The sequence below is a fragment of the Anomaloglossus baeobatrachus genome, chromosome 11 (assembly GCF_048569485.1).
Source record: "Anomaloglossus baeobatrachus isolate aAnoBae1 chromosome 11, aAnoBae1.hap1, whole genome shotgun sequence".
In the NCBI taxonomy this organism is placed as follows: domain Eukaryota; kingdom Metazoa; phylum Chordata; class Amphibia; order Anura; family Aromobatidae; genus Anomaloglossus; species Anomaloglossus baeobatrachus.
The window spans coordinates 8,457,719-8,479,578 of record NC_134363.1 but is presented as its reverse complement, the minus strand read 5'-3'; the positions used below and the strand labels follow the sequence as shown (position 1 = coordinate 8,479,578).

General features: G+C 49.1%; 1 protein-coding gene across 1 annotated transcript; it reads left to right on the top strand.

The window, feature by feature from the left end:
• The first annotated feature begins 371 nt into the window (after positions 1-371).
• On the top strand, positions 372-21,588 carry HTR6 (5-hydroxytryptamine receptor 6). Its single transcript, XM_075329309.1, is given in 4 exon segments — positions 372-2,709; positions 2,711-3,451; positions 13,580-13,723; positions 20,660-21,588. Coding segments are annotated over 4 exon segments (1,341 nt in total). The 5' UTR covers positions 372-2,652; the 3' UTR covers positions 21,059-21,588.
• Positions 21,589-21,860: the final 272 nt, after the last annotated feature.

Below are 21,860 nucleotides of genomic sequence, written 5' to 3'. Positions count from 1 at the left end.
GACCGGGGGCGGCTCCACATCTACCAGCTGGCGTGTATTCTGAGGTTCTTCAGCAGCTATGTTGTACATGATGAGGTTCTGCAGCAGCTGAGGTGTGTTGTGAGGCGTTAATGCAGTCGAGGTGTATTATGCCATTCTGTAGCAGCTGAGGTATGATGATGTCCTGCAGCTGGTGAGGTGTATATTCCGAGGTTCTGCAGCAGCTCAGATCTATTATACGTGATCTCATATATTAACCCCTGCAGAGCGGTAGCTGGTGGAGGAGTATTGGCGGCTCCCTGCTCTGGTGACCGTTTTCTGCCGCTGTCACATCGCTGTGTTGGCATCTGACGGGCACGGAGTGATGTGTTTGGATGCGGTGGAGGAGTCAATCATTCCGGGAGATGGCGAGATTTCTGCTGATGAGAGAGGACGGGGCTCGGGGGGAGGACCCGCGCCGGAGTCCCCATCACTTCCCTGTCAGTCGCCGCTCAGCCGCCGCTCGCTTCTACACATCTCACATTTGCTTCCTTCTGACGGTTGCTACATGTGATTAAAATCGCCTCTGTCGGCTCTGCTGCTCCTGCGGGGGGGTGGGAGGTATGGCGGAGACGCCGAGGACACTCTCACAGAGAAGAAGTGACAGCGAGACAGGAGAAGACACAATAAACTGCGGGAAAACTGCGTAATTACAGGGAAGGAACAAGAAGAACGAGAGGAGATTATTATTAGACACGCCGAAGACGTGGGACGACGAGGACAAAGACTCAAAATTACCCAGAGGAGAAAAAGTGGAAAAGAATAGAAGACAAGCAAAGAGGGTGAGACGACCGTAAAGGACGAGGATGGTGGCCAAGGTGAGAAGATAAGACCGGACCAAGATCTGGATGGTGGAAAGGGGAAAAATATAAGAAGGGACCAAGAAAGTGGAGGTAAGAAGATGGAAACAGGGCAGTGAAGAAGGTGAGGATGACAGGAAGATAATATGGGACTAAGATCTGGATAAAGAAAGATAAGAGACTAAGATAGTGGAGAAGGTGAGAGGATAAGACAAGACCAGGACAATAGAGAAGGTACCTGGAGTAGACCAGACCAAAATCAGGGTATTGGAGAAGGTGAGAGGATAAGAGAAAGCAAAAGAAAAGACCAGGACAGTTGAGAAGGTACAAAGAGAAAACCAGACCAAAGTCAGGGTAGTGAAGAATGTGAAAGGATAAGACAAGACCAGGACAGTTGAGAAGGTACAAGGAGAAGACCAGACCAAACTCAGGGTAGTGGAGAAGGTGAGAGGATAAGACAAGACCAGGACAGTTGAGAAGGTACAAGGAGAAGACCAGACCAAACTCAGGGTAGTGGAGAAGGTGACAGGATAAGACAAGACCAGGACAGTAGAGAAGGTACATGGAGAAGACCAGACCAAAATCAGCGTAGTGGAGAACGTGAGAGGATAAGACAAGACCAGGACAGTAGAGAAGGTACCTGGAGAAGTTCAGACCAAAATCAAGTGGGGCTAAGATCTGGATAAAGAAAGATAAGAGACCAAAATAGTGAAGAAGGTGAGAGGATAAGACAAGACCAGGACTATAGAGAAGGTACATGGAGAAGACCAGACCAAAATCAGGGTAGTGGAGAAGGTGAGGATAAGAGAGAGACGATAATATGGGACTAAGATCTGGATAAAGAAGTAAGAGACCAATACAGTGGAGACAGTTAGAAGATAAGACAAGACCAGGACAGTAGAGAAGGTGCATCAAGAAGACCAGACCAAAATCAGGGTAGTGGAGAACGCGAGAGGATAAGACAAGACCAGGACAGTAGAGAAGGAACATGGAGAAGACCAGACCAAAATCAGGGTAGCGAAGAAGGTGAGAGGATAAGACTGGACCAGGACAGTAGAGAAGAAGACCAGACCAAAATCAGGTGGGGGTAAGATCTGGATAAAGAAAGATAAGAGACCAAGATACTGAAGATTGTGAGAGGATAAAACAAGACAAAGATAATAGAAAATGTTCAAGGATTCCACACCAAGATAAGGGTGGCTAGAAGGTGTGAGGATAAGACAAGACTAGGACTAGGAAAGAGGTACAAAAACCAAAATAAAGAAGGTTAGAAATTAAGATGGAACCAAGATCGTAGAGAAAGGGAGAAGCTAGGACAGGAACAAGATCTGGGTGGTGAAAAGGGTGAGAAGATAGAATAAGACCAGGAAAGTGGAGAAGGCGAGAGGATAAGAGGGAACCAAGACAGTGGAGAAAAAGGGAGAATTAGAAAGGACCATGATGGTAGAGAAGATGAGTGGATAAGACGGGACCAAGTCAGGGGAGAAGATAATATTAGACCAGCATCTGGGTAGTGGAGTAGGAAAGAAGATAAAACGGAGTCCAGGGTTGAGATGATGGAGAAAAGAAGATAACAGGATAAGAATGGTGGAGAAGATGAGAAGTTATGAAAAATGAAAGTATTTGGGTAGTGAAGATAAGGAGGTAAAAGGGGTCAAGAATGGTGGAGAAGATAAGACAGGACCTGTATATGGGTGGTGGAGAAGGTAAGAAGATAAGACAGGACCAGGGTCAGGATGGTGGAAATGGGACAAGCTTAGATGGGAGCAGGGTGGGAATAGTAGAGAAGATAAGAAAGATCCACGGTCAAGATGGTTGAGAAGGTCTAGGATCGATGGAGAGGCACTTGGCAAAAAGGAGACACTTGCAATGGCTACCTCTTACTAGAATGATCCTTTATGGCTCATCAAATGGATGAACGTTGGAATGGACTGTATGGCAAAGAACCAGAGGGGGCATTTCCCAATGGCCGTCGGGTCTGGATGGCTGCCTTCCTTTGCTTGATCATCTTTCTCACCACCTTAGGCAACTCACTTCTTATCTTACTCATCTTCACCCAGAGGTCCCTACGGAATACCTCCAACTATTTCCTTGTGTCTCTCTTCATGTCAGACCTGATGGTGGGCCTGGTGGTGATGCCCCCGGCCATGCTGAATGAACTCTATGGGAGGTGGATCTTGGATGCCGAGTTCTGCTGTGTCTGGTATTCCTTTGATGTCATGTGCTGCAGCGCGTCCATACTCAACCTTTGTGTCATCAGTCTGGACCGCTACCTGCTCATCATCTCCCCGCTCAAGTACAAGCTCCGGATGACGTCCTGCAGGGCACTGGGATTGATTTTGGCCACATGGACATTGGCGGCTTTGGCTTCTTTCCTGCCCATTGAGATGGGATGGCATGAGCCGGACTTCGAGTTACAGTCATCCAACCTGACATCGATGTCGGAGGAGAAGCAGTGCCGTCTGCTGGTCAGCTTACCGTACGCCCTGATCGCCTCCTGTCTGACCTTTTTCCTCCCGTCAGCGGCCATCTCATTCACCTACTGCAGGATACTCCTGGCGGCCAGAAAGCAGGCGGTTCAGGTGGCTTCTCTGACCACGAATGGTCCCAATGCTTCTGAAAATCATGTGCAAGTAAGTACCACTCCACCAGCCAAGTGCCCAACATCTGGGACTCTGTGACCTGTATACATCAATGTCAGTGTGCAGTGACCACCCGTCTCCTCCGTCCTCAGTATTCAGTGACCACCCGTCGCCTCCGTCCTCAGTACGTGGTGACGGCCCGTTGCCTCCATCGTATTTGGTGACCACCCGTCACCTTCATCCTAAGTATAAGATGATAGCCCGTCTCCTCCGTTCTCAGTATTCAGTGACCACACGGTACTGTGCAGTGTATATATACAGAATAATACAGATACTGAGGATTACACCCAGTATACAGGACAGGAGAAGTGGTACTGTGCAGTGTATATATACAGAATAATACAGATACTGAGGATTACACCCAGTATACAGGACAGGAAAAGTGGTACTGTGCAGTGTATATATACAGAATAATACAGATACTGAGGATTACACCCAGTATACAGGACAGGAGAAGTGGTACTGTGCAGTGTATATATAGAGAATAATACAGATACTGAGGATTACACCCAGTATACAGGACAGGAGAAGTGGTACTGTGCAGTGTATATATACAGAATAATACAGGTACTGAGGATTACACCCAGTATACAGGACAGGAGAAGTGGCACTGTGCAGTGTATATATACAGGATAATACAGATACTGAGGATTACACCCAGTATACAGGACAGGAGAAGTGGCACTGTGCAGTGTGTATATACAGAATAATACAGATACTGAGGATTACACCCAGTATACAGGACAGGAGAAGTGGTACTATGCAGTGTATATATATAGAATAATACAGGTACTGAGGATTACACCCAGTATACAGGACAGGAGAAGTGGTACTGTGCAGTGTATATATACAGGATAATACAGATACTGAGGATTACACCCAGTATACAGGACAAGAGAAGTGGTACTGTGCAGTGTATATACACAGAATAATACAGATACTGAGGATTACACCCAGTATACAGGACAGGAGAAGTGGTACTGTGCAGTGTATATATATATAGAATAATACATACACTGAGGATTAGACCCAGTATACAGGACAGGAGGAGTGGTAATGTGCACTGTATATATACAGAATAATACAGGTACTGAGGATTACACCCAGTATACAGGACAGGAGAAGTGGTACTGTGCAGTGTATATACACAGAATAATACAGATACTGAGGATTACACCCAGTATACAGGACAGGAGAAGTGGTACTGTGCAGTGTATATACACAGAATAATACAGATACTGAGGATTACACCTAGTATACAGGACAGGAGGAGTGGTACTGTGCAGTGTATATATACAGAATAATACAGGTACTGAGGATTACACCCAGTATACAGGACAGGAGAAGTGGTACTGTGCAGTGTATATATGCAGAATAATACAGACACTGAGGATTACACCCAGTATACAGGACAGGAGAAGTGGTACTGTGCAGTGTATATATACAGAATAATACAGACACTGAGGATTACACCCAGTATACAGGACAGGAGAAGTGGTACTGTGCAGTGTATATATACAGAATAATACAGATACTGAGGATTACACCCAGTATACAGGACAGGAGAAGTGGTACTGTGCAGTGTATATACACAGAATAATACAGATACTGAGGATTACACCCAGTATACAGGACAGGAGAAGTGGTACTGTGCAGTGTATATATACAGAACAATACAGACACTGAGGATTACACCCAGTATACAGGACAGGAGAAGTGGTACTGTGCAGTGTATATATACAGAACAATACAGATACTGAGGATTACACCCAGTATACAGGACAGGAGAAGTGGTACTGTGCAGTGTATATATACAGAATAATACAGACACTGAGGATTACACCCAGTATACAGGACAGGAGAAGTGGTACTGTGCAGTGTATATATACAGAATAATACAGATACTGAGGATTACACCCAGTATACAGGACAGGAGAAGTGGTACTGTGCAGTGTATATATACAGAATAATACAGATACTGAGGATTACACCCGGTATACAGGACAGGAGAAGTGGTACTGTGCAGTGTATATATACAGAATAATACAGATACTGAGGATTACACCCAGTATACAGGACAGGAGAAGTGGCACTGTGTAGTGTATATATACAGAATAATACAGATACTGAGGATTACACCCAGTATACAGGACAGGAGAAGTGGCACTGTGTAGTGTATATATACAGAATAATACAGATACTGAGGATTACACCCAGTATACAGGACAGGAGAAGTGGCACTGTGTAGTGTATATATACAGAATAATACATATACTGAGGATTACACCCAGTATACAGGACAGGAGAAGTGGCACTGTGTAGTGTATATATACAGAATAATACAGATACTGAGGATTACACCCAGTATACAGGACAGGAGGAGTGGTACTGTGCAGTGTATATATACAGAATAATACATATACTGAGGATTACACCCAGTATACAGGACAGGAGAAGTGGCACTGTGTAGTGTATATATACAGAATAATACATATACTGAGGATTACACCCAGTATACAGGACAGGAGAAGTGGCACTGTGTAGTGTATATATACAGAATAATACAGATACTGAGGATTACACCCAGTATACAGGACAGGAGAAGTGGTACTGTGCAGTGTATATATACAGAATAATACAGATACTGAGGATTACACCCAGTATACAGGACAGCAGGAGTGGTACTGTGCAGTGTGTATATACAGAATAATACAGGTACTGAGGATTACACCCAGTATACAGGACAGAAGAAGTGGTACTGTACAGTGTATATATACAGAATAATACAGATACTGAGCATTACACCCAGTATACAGGACAGGAGAAGTGGTACTGTGCACTGTATATATACAGAATAATAGAGATACTGAGGATTACACCCAGTATACAGGACAGGAGAAGTGGTACTGTGCAGTGTATATATGTCATGATGTATGTAGTTTTCTCCATCCCATATTTTTGTATAAGATGCCATGTGATGTATTTTACCTTCTCTCTGTATTTGCTGTAGTACTATGTCTTGGGATGTAAGTGACCATACCTTCCCCCAGCCTGTATCATATTGCAATCAGGCTTCAGCAGTAGCTATTGTCATTGATTTGGTGGGGGTTGCATATATATATATTGTTCTTCTCAGCATGGGACTTCTCCAATCTACAACTTGGTAAACAGAACAGAGCCAGCAGTCTAAAGTCCATTCATGCATCAAATGGCCAGGGGGAGGTGTGCCCACCTAAGGGGCTGATCCCAGGAGAGAAGAACATGGTAGAGCAGTTAATTGGATATCGGCTGGAGAAGGATGAGGACCTATGGCTGAGGCTGGATCATAGAGAATGTGTATGGACTGTTGCAGACTGGAGATCAAGTGGCCACATGGGATTGTGTTGTCTCAGCCACGCTATCGGATTTAAGGAACACATCTAAGGACTGTTGTTGCATTTTCCTTGGCGTCGGATTTCCCTGGATCTTTTTCCTTTGTGTGGACTCTAAAGAACCATTTTAATATTGCATGTTTTATTCTCCCTGCCTCATTAAATCTTCTTGGATTGTTCATTGGTCTGGTGTCCCTTACTGCTCTGTCGCATACCCCGTCACAAACTGGTGGCAGCGGCGGGATCAGAGCAGAAGAAATGGAGGACAACGGCCAATCAACGTCTGAAACCAGAACCTCAGGATACAGGAACTGGACTGTGGTGAGCCTACAAACAAAGGCCCGTGAATTAGGTGTCGGCTACAAAGGACTCTCTAAGGAGCAACTAATTGAGGCATTGGAAAACGCTTGCCTGCAAGATGGCACTGAGGAACAATTTCCACAGCAAGGGGAGCAAAGACGGGAGCCGGAGGTGAATACCCAAAAAAGTCAGTGGGTTGTGTGGTACGAGGAGGAGATGGCCTTGCTGGGAGAGGAGACCACCATAGAATATAAGATGGAGGTCATGCGTGGAGCTAATTTGAAGGAGCGCAGGATGGAGGAGATGGCATTGCTGGATAAGCAGCTCGCTGTGGAAGCCGCGAGAGGTTCCAGACAGACTGTAACCCCAGCACCCATCATGAGGGAACTTCCCAGGGTGTCCCGCAAAGACTTCAAGCAGTTTAATGAAGCTGCAGGTGACATTGAGGGCTTCTTCCAGGACTTTGAGCATCAGTGTCAATTAATGGAAGTCCCAGAAAAGGAGCGCGTCCGGCATCTGGTTGGGCTCTTAGAGGGTGGAGCTGCTGCAGCCTATAGAGCTATGTACCCTCGGTGGAACTGTGAGTATGCGGCTATTAAACAGACTATTCTAGAACATTATGCCGTGACCCCAGACACTTACAGGACTCAGTTCCGTACGTTAGCATGTGATGAGGAAGTGTCCTTCAAGATGTATGCCCACAGACTGAAACAAGTATGCCATCGCTGGCTGAAGGGAGAGGGGGCCTTAACTTGGGAGACCTTCCTCCAGGTCATCCTGAAAGAACAGTTTTATGCCACGTGCTCTACTGAGATCCGGGAATGGGTGCGTGAGAGGAGACCAGAGACAGTGCAACAAGCTGCTGCTCTAGCTGATGAGGCTCTCACCATCAAGCCTCAGTGGAAGAAGCTGCTAGCTGAGGGAGCAAAAATGACCAGCACCTCAACTCCAGAGGTTCCTTGTCCTTCAGTGCCCAATGTTCCTCGACCTCCTAGATCACCACCTCATGTGGATACCCGTGTGTATGTGCCTCCGGTTGCTTCGACCACATTTTCTGGAATGTGACGAGGAGAGAAAGTAGAAGAGCGAAGATGTTATAGCTGTGGGCATCCCGGGCATCTGCGGGCCACATGCCCATCTATCCCGTGGAGTCATCCTCCAAATCGACAACCACCTCCAGCACCTGCACCTCCCTATCAGTCACCAAGGTCTCCTACCTACTTCTCCAGAAGGCAAACTGGAAGGAGTGAGACGCAGCGCAGATGTTATCGATGTGGGCAGCCTGGTCATCTGCAAGCTCACTGTCCAGGTGTTCAGAGGCAGAACAGCTGCAGACCACCTTTGCCTGTCCATTATCTACAGACACCTTCAGCAGGAGAAGAGCTGGATTCTAGCCCTGATGATTTGCCAAGTGACTCTGATATGTTGACTTCCCTACCAGGAGTCTATGGAGTGCGAGCCACAGCCGCCCGTTCTTATGATCTTCGGCATAAACATCTACAGGAGGTCGTGCTGATGGCCAAAAAGTTGTTGGCTTTCGTGACACTGGGGCTTTTCTCACCATCGCAGATCCCCGAGTAATTCAACCAGAAGCAATTCAACAGGGACCAGGAATTGCCATTGAATTGGCTGGAGGTACTCAGAGATATATTCCAAGAGCGAGTGTAACCCTGGATTATGGCTTTGGGGCAAAACAATGCATAATCGGTGTGATGAGCGGCCTTCCTGCAGACATTCTCCTAGGCAATGATGTGGGAGATATACAATGCCGATTTGTGGGTGCAGGAAGCAGAGTTTAAGTGAAGGAGGATACAAACTGGAGCCGAACATTCAACCCTACATCTTCATCATACACTAAAGAACCTGGAGCCAACACCCAAAATGCAGACGGATTGTCCAGGCAAGAGGAGCCTTGAGTCCTGTCAGCCATGCCTGCGTGTACTTAACCAGCAACCTGTAGAGGTCCCTAGTACGTACACAAGTTGGGAGGGGAAGGAATTGTCATGATGTATGTAGTTTTCTCCATCCCATATTTTTGTATAAGATGCCATGTGATGTATTTTACCTTCTCTCTGTATTTGCTGTAGTACTATGTCTTGGGATGTAAGTGACCATACCTTCCCCCAGCCTGGATCATATTGCACTCAGGCTTCAGCAGTAGCTATTGTCATTGATTTGGTGGGGGTTGCATATATATATATTGTTCTTCTCAGCATGGGACTTCTCCAATCTCCAACTTGGTAAACAGAACAGAGCCAGCAGTCTAAAGTCCATTCATGCATCAAATGGCCAGGGGGAGGTGTGCCCACCTAAGAGGCTGATCCCAGGAGAGAAGAACATGTTAGTTCAGTTAGTTGGATATCGGCTGGAGAAGGATGAGGACCTATGGCTGAGGCTGGATCATAGAGAATGTGTATGGACTGTTGCAGACTGGAGATCAGTGGCCACGTGGGATTGTGTTGTCTCAGCCACGCTATCGGATTTAAGGAACACATCTAAGGACTGTTGTTGCATTTTCATTGGCGTCAGATTTCCCTGGATCTTTTTCCTTTGTGTGGACTCTAAAGAACCATTTTATTATTGGATGTTTTATGCTCCCTGTCTCATTAAATCTTCTTGGATTGTTCATTGGCCTGGTGTCCCTTACTGCTCTGTCGCATACCCCGTCACATACACCCAGTATACAGGACAGGAGAAGTGGTACTGTGCAGTGTATATATACACAGAATAATACTGATACTGAGGATTACACCCAGTATACAGGACAGGAGAAGTGGTACTGTGCAGTGTATATATACAGAATAATACTGATACTGAGGATTACACCCAGTATACAGGACAGGAGAAGTGGTACTGTGCAGTGTATATATACAGAATAATACAGATACTGAGGATTCCACCCAGTATACAGGACAGGAGAAGTGGTACTGTGCAGTGTATATATACAGCATAATACAGATACTGAGGATTACACCCAGTATACAGGACAGGAGAAGTGGTACTGTGCAGTGTATATATACAGAATAATACAGATACTGAGGATTACACCCAGTATACAGGACAGGAGAAGTGGTACTGCGCAGTGTATATATACAGAATAATACAGATACTGAGGATTACACCCAGTATACAGGACAGGAGAAGTGGTACTGTGCAGTGTATATATACAGAATAATACAGATACTGAGGATTACACCCAGTATACAGGACAGGAGAAGTGGTACTGTGCAGTGTATATATACACAGAATAATACAGATACTGAGGATTACACCCAGTATACAGGACAGGAGAAGTGGTACTGTGCAGTGTATATATACAGAATAATACATATACTGAGGATTACACCCAGTATACAGGACAGGAGAAGTGGTACTGTGCAGTGTATATATACAGAATAATACAAATACTGAGGATTACACCCAGTATACAGGACAGGAGAAGTGGTACTGTGCAGTGTGTATATACAGAATAATACAGATACTGAGGATTACACCCAGTATACAGGACAGGAGAAGTGGTACTGTGCAGTATATATATACAGAATAATACAGATACTGAGGATTACACCCAGTATACAGGACAGGAGAAGTGGTACTGTGCAGTGTATATATACAGAATAATACAGATACTGAGGATTACACCCAGTATACAGGACAGGAGAAGTGGTACTGTACAGTGTATATATACAGAATAATACAGATACTGAGGATTACACCCAGTATACAGGACAGGAGAAGTGGTACTGTGCAGTGTATATATACAGAATAATACAGATACTGAGGATTACACCCATTATACAGGACAGGAGAAGTGGTACTGTGCAGTGTATATATACAGAATAATACAGGTACTGAGGATTACACCCAGTATACAGGACAGGAGAAGTGGTACTGTGCAGTGTATATATACAGAATAATACAGGTACTGAGGATTACACCCAGTATACAGGACAGGAGAAGTGGTACTGTGCAGTGTATATATACAAAATAATACAGATACTGAGGATTACACCCAGTATACAGGACAGGAGAAGTGGTACTGTGCAGTGTATATATAGAGAATAATACAGATACTGAGGATTACACCCAGTATACAGGACAGGAGAAGTGGTACTGTGCAGTGTATATATACAGAATAATACAGATACTGAGGATTACACCCAGTATACAGGACAGGAGAAGTGGTACTGTGCAGTGTATATATACAGAATAATACAGATACTGAGGATTACACCCGGTATACAGGACAGGACTGTACTGTCTCTTTAATATCAGTGAATCATTAGACTTTACAGCAGTAATAATTATACAACTTCCTCTCTCTTACCGAGGAAATAATAAAGGTTTTTTCCCGATACCTTTATCACTTGTGCACAGGACGGTGTTTGATCAATGTTGGGATTGGGGCCAATATTAGAGAGGAAGTCCCTAAATCCCATAGGGAGGTGCATTACCAGCTCTGGCCATTAGGTGGCAGTACATTGCTGTAATAGTGACACCTTGTGGTGATTAGTGGTACTGTCCATAGTAATGTGCTGTGCTGGGCAGAGGTCACAGATGCAGGAGGATGGCTGGCAGCGCGGCCTGTGCAGGGGCGTCGTCTCAGCCGTATTCGCAGATTGTTTCCTCCATTGTCGGCTCCGCTCTTCTGACACTGCGCGGCGTCTTGTCACTTTGGTTCCGCCGCTGCGATGAGTCACATCACCCCCCTACACCCATAGTAATATGTTTCCAGTCCTGAACATGAGAACTGTGGGCTACAGTCTCCTGCCAGGCTCGGCTCCAGCGTGCCACGCATGCATAAAACATCACACCCCTCTACCCTCTGCTGCGGGGTAACTGCTGCCAAGTCAGTGTGTGCCCGGAGGAGGGGGCGCCGCCATTATCCGCAGAATGCCGCACAGGCCCCTCATCTAACAAGACATCCGAAAAATCAGAGGGCGCATAATCCAGGCAAAGGGGGAAAGTAACACAGTGCCCACCAAAACCAGTGCACCGGGGGCCGCAAGAAGCTCTGCAGCAGCTGAGCGCTCCCATCCCCCATGCGTGGCCCTTTAAGGCGGCGACACCTCATTTGCTCTGAATTTGATGCAGATTTCACTGTACAATCTTCTCCAAATTTTGTATCAAATCTGACACTTGTGATTGGACGAGATTTGATACAATTTAATTAGAACTTGGACTTCATTCTAATCCATTTTCTCAGCACTGATACATTGTAACAAACCTGCATGTGAGAGATATGAGGGCAGGGCTGGTTATCAGCCAATTCACCCACAGCAAGCAGAGATCTTGCAAATAGTGAAAAATAGAAACTAGGTTTACAGAATTGGAAATGTGGCAGCCACAGGTGAGACGAAGCCACGGATCTGCAGCTGTGCATGTAATGCGGAGACAGACGCATGCGAGCGCCGGCGGAAATACACAACGTGCGACTAATCAGCGCTGACAGAAGAATATCATATACAGTGCAGCTTGTTACAGATCACTCCCAGCCCCCACACTGCTGAATACGAAGCATGTCACCTCCAGAGCTGTATTCATAATGCTACAGTTGCCTGCAAGCTGCAGAACTCACTGCTGTAATAAAAACTGGTGACTGATATTTTTGTTGGGAAACAGCGCCACTCCTGCCCATGGCTGCGTCTGATATTGCAGCTCAACACTGAGAACTGTAATATCAGGCAAGAGTGGCGCCGTCTCTGGAAGAAAAGGATATGTTTCTGCCCCCAGGTGGTGCAAAAATGGTAGAGATGGTGGGGACCTCCAGGGTCATCGTGTTTGAGCCCCGGCTCAATGTAGGTTTTATTAAACACCTCGGACCAATGCCCGTCCAGACCAATGCCCGTCCGGATCAATACCCGTCCAGACTGGTGTCCATCCAGACTTATGCCCGTCCAGACCGATGCCCGTCCAGACCGGTGTCCATCCAGACCGATGCCCGTCCAGACCGATGCCCATGCAGACCGATGTCCGTCCAGACCGATGTCCGTCCAGACCGATACCCGTCCAGACGTATGTCCGTCCAGACCGATGCCCGTCCAGACTAATATCCGTCCAGACCGATGTCCGCCCATACCAATGTCCGTCCAGACCGATGACCGTCCAGACCAATATCCGTCCAGACCGATGTCCGCCCAGACCAATATTCATCCAGACTGATGCCCGTCCAGACTAGTGACCATCCAGTCCGGTGTCCGTAGATACTGATGTCCCTCCAGACTGGTGTCCGTCCAGAATGATGCCCGTCCAAACCGATGCCCGCCCAGACCGATGCCCGCCGAGACCGATGCCCGTCCAGACCAACGTCCGTCCAGACCAACGTCCGTCCAGACCAATGTCTGTCCAGCCTCTGCACATGACCTCCACAGTGGCCGAGCAGCAGTGGCGAGTGATGGGCAGGGTGATGGCTTATGGTCTGTATATTCACCTTTGCCTCTTCCTCCAGGTGCTGGCGGTTCCTGTCGTGGAGGGGAGGAGGTTCGTCACGAAGCACAGCAAGAAGGCGCTGAAAGCCAGTCTGACGCTGGGCGTCCTCCTGGGAATGTTTTTCGTGGCGTGGCTTCCGTTTTTTATCGCCAATATGGTTCAGGTAAGACGATCAGGAAAGCGGAGGCAATCAATATGGCGGCCGGTGCAGGTAGAGGGGGGGGGTCACCACTTATCAATAATGGAAGGAAATCTGCTCACCAGTGCCCCCTATTGGAGGATGCCGGTTGTACATCGATGCCCAACCCCGATAACATCCGCCAGAGACCCATCTACGGTATCGCAATGCTCCATGGAAAAAAAACATGCAAATTAGCTCCCTCCCAGGAGGAAGACAGCGACCTCTAGTGCCACCTAGTGAAGGAAGGTTCTATAAGCCAAAGTCTGAGCCTTACAATGTCAGCAGAGATGTCACCCACCTATCTGCAGGGTTTAGCAATGCTTGGAGGGAAAAAACAAATCAGCTCCTTCCTAGAAGGGAGACTCCTCTGCTGCTTTCCTACAGAGCATGGGCAATAACAGTGCGAGGGGTAAGCCCCCGAGCAGCCTACAGCGGGGGCCCGGACTGGCTAATACCCCAGGTCAGGCTGTTAGGCGCATTGATACCTCCAGAGGTTCCGTCCTTCCGGGAGAGAGCAATTTGCATGTTTATTGTCCTGAGTAGCAGCCTGGGAATCCCAGATCTGCAGTGTCACATACACCGCTGCTCAGAGCATTCTAACTCCGCCCCCTGCTATGTAACTAACTGGCTGAGGGGAGGGGCTTAAAAGAAGGGAATTTTGTTACTTACCGTAAATTCCTTTTCTTCTAGCTCTTATTGGGAGACCCAGACGATTGGGTGTATAGCACTGCCTCCGGAGGCCACACAAAGCAATTACACTAAAAAGTGTAAGGCCCCTCCCCTTCTGGCTATACACCCCCAGTGGGATCACTGGCTCACCAGTTTTAGTGCAAAAGCAAGAAGGAGGAAAGCCAATAACTGGTTTAAACAAATTCACTCCGAGTAACATCGGAGAACTGAAAACCGTTCAACATGAACAACATGTGTACCCGCAAACAAACCAAAAATCCCGAAGGACAACAGGGCGGGTGCTGGGTCTCCCAATAGGAGCTAGAAGAAAAGGAATTTACGGTAAGTAACAAAATTCCCTTCTTCTTCGGCGCTCCATTGGGAGACCCAGACGATTGGGACGTCCAAAAGCTGTCCCTGGGTGGGTAAAGAAATACCTCATGTTAGAGCTGCAAAGACAGCCCTCCCCTACGGGGGTGTCACTGCCGCCTGCAGGACTCTTCTACCTAAGCTGGCATCCGCCGAAGCATAGGTATGCACCTGATAATGTTTGGTGAAAGTGTGCAGACTCGACCAGGTAGCTGCCTGGCACACCTGTTGAGCCGTAGCCTGGTGACGAAATGCCCAGGACGCACCCACGGCTCTGGTAGAATGGGCCTTCAGCCCTGATGGAACCGGAAGCCCCGCAGAACGGTAGGCTTCAAGAATTGGTTCTTTGATCCATCGAGCCAGGGTGGCCTTAGAAGCCTGCGACCCTTTGCGCTTACCAGCGACAAGGACAAAGAGTGCATCCGAACGGCGCAGGGGCGCCGTGCGGGAAATGTAGATTCTGAGTGCTCTCACCAGATCTAACAAATGTAAATCCTTCTCATACCGATGAACTGCATGAGGACAAAACGAAGGCAAAGAGATATCCTGATTAAGATGAAAAGAGGATACCACCTTCGGGAGAAACTCCTGAATGGGGCGCAGCACTACCTTGTCCTGGTGGAAGACCAGGAAGGGAGCCTTGGATGACAGCGCTGCTAGCTCAGACACTCTCCGAAGAGATGTGATCGCTACCAGAAAAGCCACTTTCTGTGATAGTCTAGAAAGTGAAACCTCCTTCAGAGGCTCGAAGGGCGGCTTCTGGAGGGCAACTAGTACCCTGTTCAGATCCCATGGATCTAACGGCCGCTTGTACGGGGGAACGATATGGCAAACCCCCTGTAGGAACGTGCGCACCTTAGAAAGTCGTGCTAGACGCTTCTGAAAAAAGACGGATAGCGCCGAGACTTGTCCTTTAAGGGAGCCGAGCGACAAACCTTTTTCTAACCCAGATTGCAGGAAAGAAAGAAGGGTAGGTAATGCAAATGGCCAGGGAGACACTCCCTGAGCAGAGCACCAGGATAAGAATATCCTCCACGTTCTGTGGTAGATCTTAGCAGACGTGGGCTTCCTAGCCTGTCTCATGGTGGCAACGACCCCTTGGGATAAGCCTGAAGACGCTAGGATCCAGGACTCAATGGCCACGCAGTCAGGTTGAGGGCCGCAGAATTCCGATGGAAAAACGGCCCTTGGGACAGTAAGTCTGGTCGGTCTGGTAGTGCCCACGGTTGGCCGACCGTGAGATGCCACAGATCCGGATACCACGCCCTCCTCGGCCAGTCTGGAGCGACGAGTATGACGCGGCTGCAGTCGGATCTGATCTTGCGTAGCACTCTGGGCAAGAGTGCCAGAGGTGGAAACACATAAGGGAGCCGGAACTGCGACCAATCTTGCACTAGGGCGTCTGCTGCTAGAGCTCTTTGATCGCGAGACCGTGCCATGAAGGTTGGGACCTTGTTGTTGTGCCGGGACGCCATTAGGTCGACGTCCGGCCTTCCCCATCGGCGACAGATTTCCTGAAACACGTCCGGGTGAAGGGACCATTCCCCTGCGTCCATGCCCTGGCGACTGAGGAAGTCTGCTTCCCAGTTTTCTACGCCGGGGATGTGAACTGCGGATATGGTGGAGGCCGTGGCTTCCACCCACATCATAATGCGCCGGACTTCCTGGAAGGCTTGCCGACTGCGAGTCCCCCCTTGGTGATTGATGTATGCCACCGCTGTGGAGTTGTCCGATTGAATTCGGATCTGCTTCCCTTCCAGCCACTGCTGGAAGGCTAGTAGGGCAAGAAACACTGCTCTGATTTCCAGAACATTGATCTGAAGGATGGACTCCTGCTGAGTCCACGTCCCCTGAGCCCTGTGGTGGAGAAACACTGCTCCCCACCCTGACAGACTCGCGTCTGTCGTGACCACCGCCCAGGACGGTGGTAGGAAGGATCTTCCCTGTGATAATGAGGTGGAAAGGAGCCACCACTGCAGAGAGTCCTTGGCCGTCTGGGAAAGGGAGACTTTCCTGTCCAGGGATGCCGACTTCCCGTCCCATTGGCGGAGAATGTCCCATTGAAGTGGACGCAGATGAAACTGCGCAAACGGAACCGCCTCTATTGCCGCCACCATCTTCCCGAGGAAGTGCATGAGGCGTCTTAAGGAGTGCGACTGACTTTGAAGGAGAGCCTGCACCCCAGTCTGTAGAGACCGCTGCTTGTCCAGCGGAAGCTTCACTATCGCTGAGAGAGTATGAAACTCCATGCCAAGATACGTTAGTGATTGGGTCGGTGACAGATTTGACTTTGGGAAGTTGATGATCCACCCGAACGCCTGGAGAGCCTCCAGTGCAACATTCAGGCTGAGTTGGCATGCCTCCTGAGAGGGTGCCTTGACCAGTAGATCGTCCAAGTAAGGGATCACAGAGTGTCCGTGAGAGTGCAAGACTGCTACCACTGCTGCCATGATCTTGGTGAACACCCGAGGGGCTGTCGCCAGACCAAATGGCAGAGCCACGAACTGAAGATGGTCGTCTCCTATCACGAAGCGCAGAAAGCGTTGGTGCTCCGTAGCAATCGGCACGTGGAGATAAGCATCTTTGATGTCTATTGATGCTAGGAAATCTCCTTGGGACATTGAGGCAATGACTGAGCGGAGGGATTCCATCCGGAACCGCCTGGCGTTCACATGCTTGTTGAGCAGTTTTAGGTCCAGAACAGGACGGAAGGAGCCGTCCTTTTTTGGAACCACAAAGAGATTGGAGTAAAATCCTCGCCCCCGTTCCTGAGGGGGGACAGGGATCACGACTCCTTCTGCTCTTAGAGAGTCCACCGCCTGCAGCAGGGCATCTGCTCGGTTGGGGTGTGGGGAGGTTCTGAAGAACCGAAGTGGAGGCCGAGAACTGAACTCGATTCTGTACCCGCGAGACAAAATGTCTGTTACCCACCGGTCTTTGACCTGTGACAGCCAAATGTCGCAAAGGCGGGAGAGCCTGCCACCGACCGAGGATGCGGAGGGAGGAGGCCGAAAGTCATGAGGTAGCCGCCTTGGAAGCGGTTCCTCCATTTGCTTTCCTGGGGCGTGAGTGAGCCCGCCAGGAATCTGAGCTCCCTTGTCCTTTCTGAGTCGTTTTGGACGAGGAGAATTGGGCCTTGCCCGAGCCTCGAAAGGACCGAAACCTCGACTGCCACTTTTTCTGTTGAGGTTTACTTGCTCTGGGCTGTGGTAAGGAAGAGTCCTTACCCTTGGACTGTTTTATGATTTCAGCCAATGGCTCACCAAACAGTCTGTCTCTAGATAATGGCAAGCTGGTTAAGCATTTTTTGGAACCGGCATCTGCTTTCCAGTCCTTTAACCATAAGGCTCTGCGCAAAACCACAGAATTGGCGGCCGCCATAGAGGTACGGCTCGTAGATTCTAGGACAGCATTGATAGCATAGGTCGCAAACGCAGACATTTGCGAAGTTAGGGACGCCACCTGCGGCACTGCTGGATGCATGATAGCATCCACCTGTGCTAAACCAGCTGAAATAGCTTGTAGTGCCCACACGGCCGCGAATGCTGGAGCAAACGACGCGCCGATAGCTTCATAGACAGATTTCAACCAAAGGTCCATCTGTCTGTCGTTGGCATCTTTAAGTGAAGCGCCATCCTCTACTGCGACTATGGATCTAGCCGCAAGCTTGGAAATTGGGGGATCCACCTTTGGACACTGGGTCCAGCGTTTGGCCACTTCAGAGGGAAAAGGATAACGGGTATCCTTAGAACGTTTAGAGAAACGCTTGTCTGGATGAGCGTCGTGCTTCTGGATCGATTCTCTGAAGTCAGAGTGGTCCAAAAAAGCACTTAATTTACGCTTTGGATACAGGAAATGGAACTTCTCCTGCTGTGCAGCTGCCTCCTCTGCAGAAGGAGCTGGGGGAGAAATATCCAACAGTCTATTAATCGCCGATATAAGGTCATTAACCATGGCGTCACCATCAGGGGCATCCAGATTGAGAGGGGCCTCAGGATTAGAATCCTGATCACCGTCCTCAGTCTCATCACAGAGAGATTCTTCTCGCTGAGACCCTGAGCAGTGTGATGACGTCGAGGGTCTGTCCCAGCGAGCTCGCTTAGGCTGCCTGGGACTGTCATCTGAGTCAGAGACTTCAGCTTGTGATGCTTGAGACCCCCTTGAAGTACGGATTAGTTCCAACTGAGGGGGACCGGAGAGCATAGACACAGCAGTGTCCATGGTCTGAGGAACTGGCCTGGCCTGCAAGGTCTCCAGGATTTTTGCCATAGTCTCAGACATTTTATCAGCAAACACTGCAAAGTCTGTCCCCGTCACCGGGGCAGGGTTCACAGGCGTCTCTGCCTGGGCTACCACCACAATAGGCTCTGGCTGACGAAGTGCCACTGGGACTGAACATTGCACACAATGTGAGTCATTGGAGCCTGCCGGTAGATCAGCCCCACATGCAGTACAAACAGTGTACACAGCCCGTGCCTTGGCACCCTTGCGTTTTGCGGATGACATGTTGCTGCCTCCTCAGAGCAGTACAGGGTGTCCAGCCAAGAAGCGACCTTACAGTGCACTATATAAATATATATATATATATATATATATGGTACCAAGAAAGAAGTACACTAATATATCACTGAGGCACTAGTGGGGCCAGCACTACTGTGCTGCTTACCACCCGCTTAGGAGCGGTGTGTGGTCGCCAGAAATCCCTCTAGTCTGGGTCTCCCAGAGCCTGCTGCCTTTCCCCAGCCAGATCGCATGTGTAATGGCTGCCGGCGTCCTTGTGGAGAGGGGGGGCGGGCCCTGGGCGTACACCGACGAAGAGCGGGAAGTCTGCTTCCCCCTGTGCCTAGTGAGAGGGCTGGAGCATGTAAATAAAGCTCCAGCCCTCGGCGCTGCCAATTGAGCAGCGTCTCTCCCCTACCCTGATTGACAGGGTGGGGGCGGGAACGAAGCGGCGCTAGGCCGCAGAAGCCGGGGGCTAAAGTTAGAAGCGCCGCCGCCGTAAAAGCGCGGTCGGCGCAAAGTCCCCGGCGCACCACAAGTCGCAGCTGCGCCGCCGCTCCAGGAGCGGTCGGCGCAGTAGTTCCCAACATGTAACGTCACTCAGCAAAGCTGCAGTGACCTAACCCCAGCGTACAGCGCTACTGTCCCCGGCGCACTATAACGCTCAGCAAGCCTTGAGAGTGTCCGTGCCTGCCGGAGACACAGAGTACCTGAAAGTTGCAGGGCCTTGTCCCTGAACGGCACTCCCGCTCCAAATCCAGCAGGTTCTCTGGGTCTGTGGATGGAGCCCGGCCCCAGGGCTTGGGGGCCGGCAAGATCCCACTTCCACAGAGCCCTCCAGGGGATGTGGAAGGAAAACAGCATGTGGGCTCCAGCCTCTGTACCAGCAATAGGTACCTCAACCTTACAAGCACCACCGCGGGTGAGAAGGGAGCATGCTGGGGGCCCTATATGGGCCCTCTTTTCTTCCATCCGATATAGCCAGCAGCTACTGCTGACTACAAACAGTGGAGCTATGCGTGGATGTCTGACCTCCTTCGCACAAAGCAGAAAACTGGTGAGCCAGTGATCCCACTGGGGGTGTATAGCCAGAAGGGGAGGGGCCTTACACTTTTTAGTGTAATTGCTTTGTGTGGCCTCCGGAGGCAGTGCTATACACCCAATCGTCTGGGTCTCCCAATAGAGCGCCGAAGAAACATATATTTTCAAGCTCACTGATTGGCTCAATGGAAGGCGGTTTATTTGGCGCTTTGTGCTAATATTATTAATGTATTTATTAGAAATGTTTATGTAAAAGAATTGACCCCGGAGACAGATTCCCTTTAAATGGTCCATGGCTTGTGCCCCCAGTAATGGCCGTCCTCTTGCTGTGCCCCGCAGGCCGTCTGTGACTGCGTCCCTCCCGGATTGTTTGACGTCCTCACGTGGCTCGGATACTGTAACAGCACCATGAACCCCATCATCTACCCGCTCTTCATGAGAGATTTCAAGCGTGCCATGGGGAAGTACCTGCCCTGCTGCCGCCGCTCCAGGGTCATCTCGCTCTCCGTGCGCAACTCCAACAGCGCCCCGCGCCTGGGGCTGTCGCTGAGGAACGTGCTGACGCTGCGCGGGGACACGGACTCCATATACTCAGCCACGCTGGGCAACGAGCACCTGCTGCAGAACTACAAGGACCACAGCACCGACCCGCTGCCCGTCACCGCCGCCGATTCCGTCAATCTGTTTGACCTGGAGCAGGAGATGCAGGTCCACCAGCTGAACACGCCCATGGACTGAGCCACAATGCCAAGCTCTGCTCATCCTGAGCCACCTGCTTCACAAATGGAATTCCTGAATGGCAGTGAAAACTGACACTGAGGCAGGCAGAGGTGATCGGGGATGAAAAGTGGCGCTCAGGGTCTGCGGAAAGCTGAATGACAATCGCAATGGACCCAATGACACCCGCTTCAAATATACTCCCACACAAGATGGCGACTTTTCGGAACTACACCCACACAAGATGGCGACTTTTCGGAAATACTCCCTCACAAGATGGTGACTTTTCGGAACTACTCCCACACAAGATGGCGACTTGAGGACGCACAACGTATTTATACACCGTTTTTTAGGGCGGATGGGGGGGTGATTTGTCAGTATGTACTGGTTATTATCCATAAGGGAATGTATAGATTTCGGGAGGTCAATACAGTTAATGCATGCTGAGAATTAATGGAAAGGAGAGTTCCTGCACCTATAGTGCTGGCAGAATGCTGATGCAGAGTAAATGCCGCTCCTGTTACTGTGAGTCAAGTAAATTATCCAGCATATATGATGTCTTCTTGCATTGTGGCAGTGACTATTTTATTTTGTAATTTCCTCCAATCACATCCAGAGCTGCATCATGATTTAGCTCCACCCACTTGTCCAATATGTGACCTTTGCGCTATAAAACTGCCACCTGAACTCCTCCCATGATGCATTGCCCTGATCACCAGAACTCCTCCCGCAATGCACTGCCCTGATGACAGGAAACTAGCAGAATTGTGAATGCAGCTCTGGAGGTGACAGGTGCTGCAGTGGGGTCCTCACGGGCCCACGT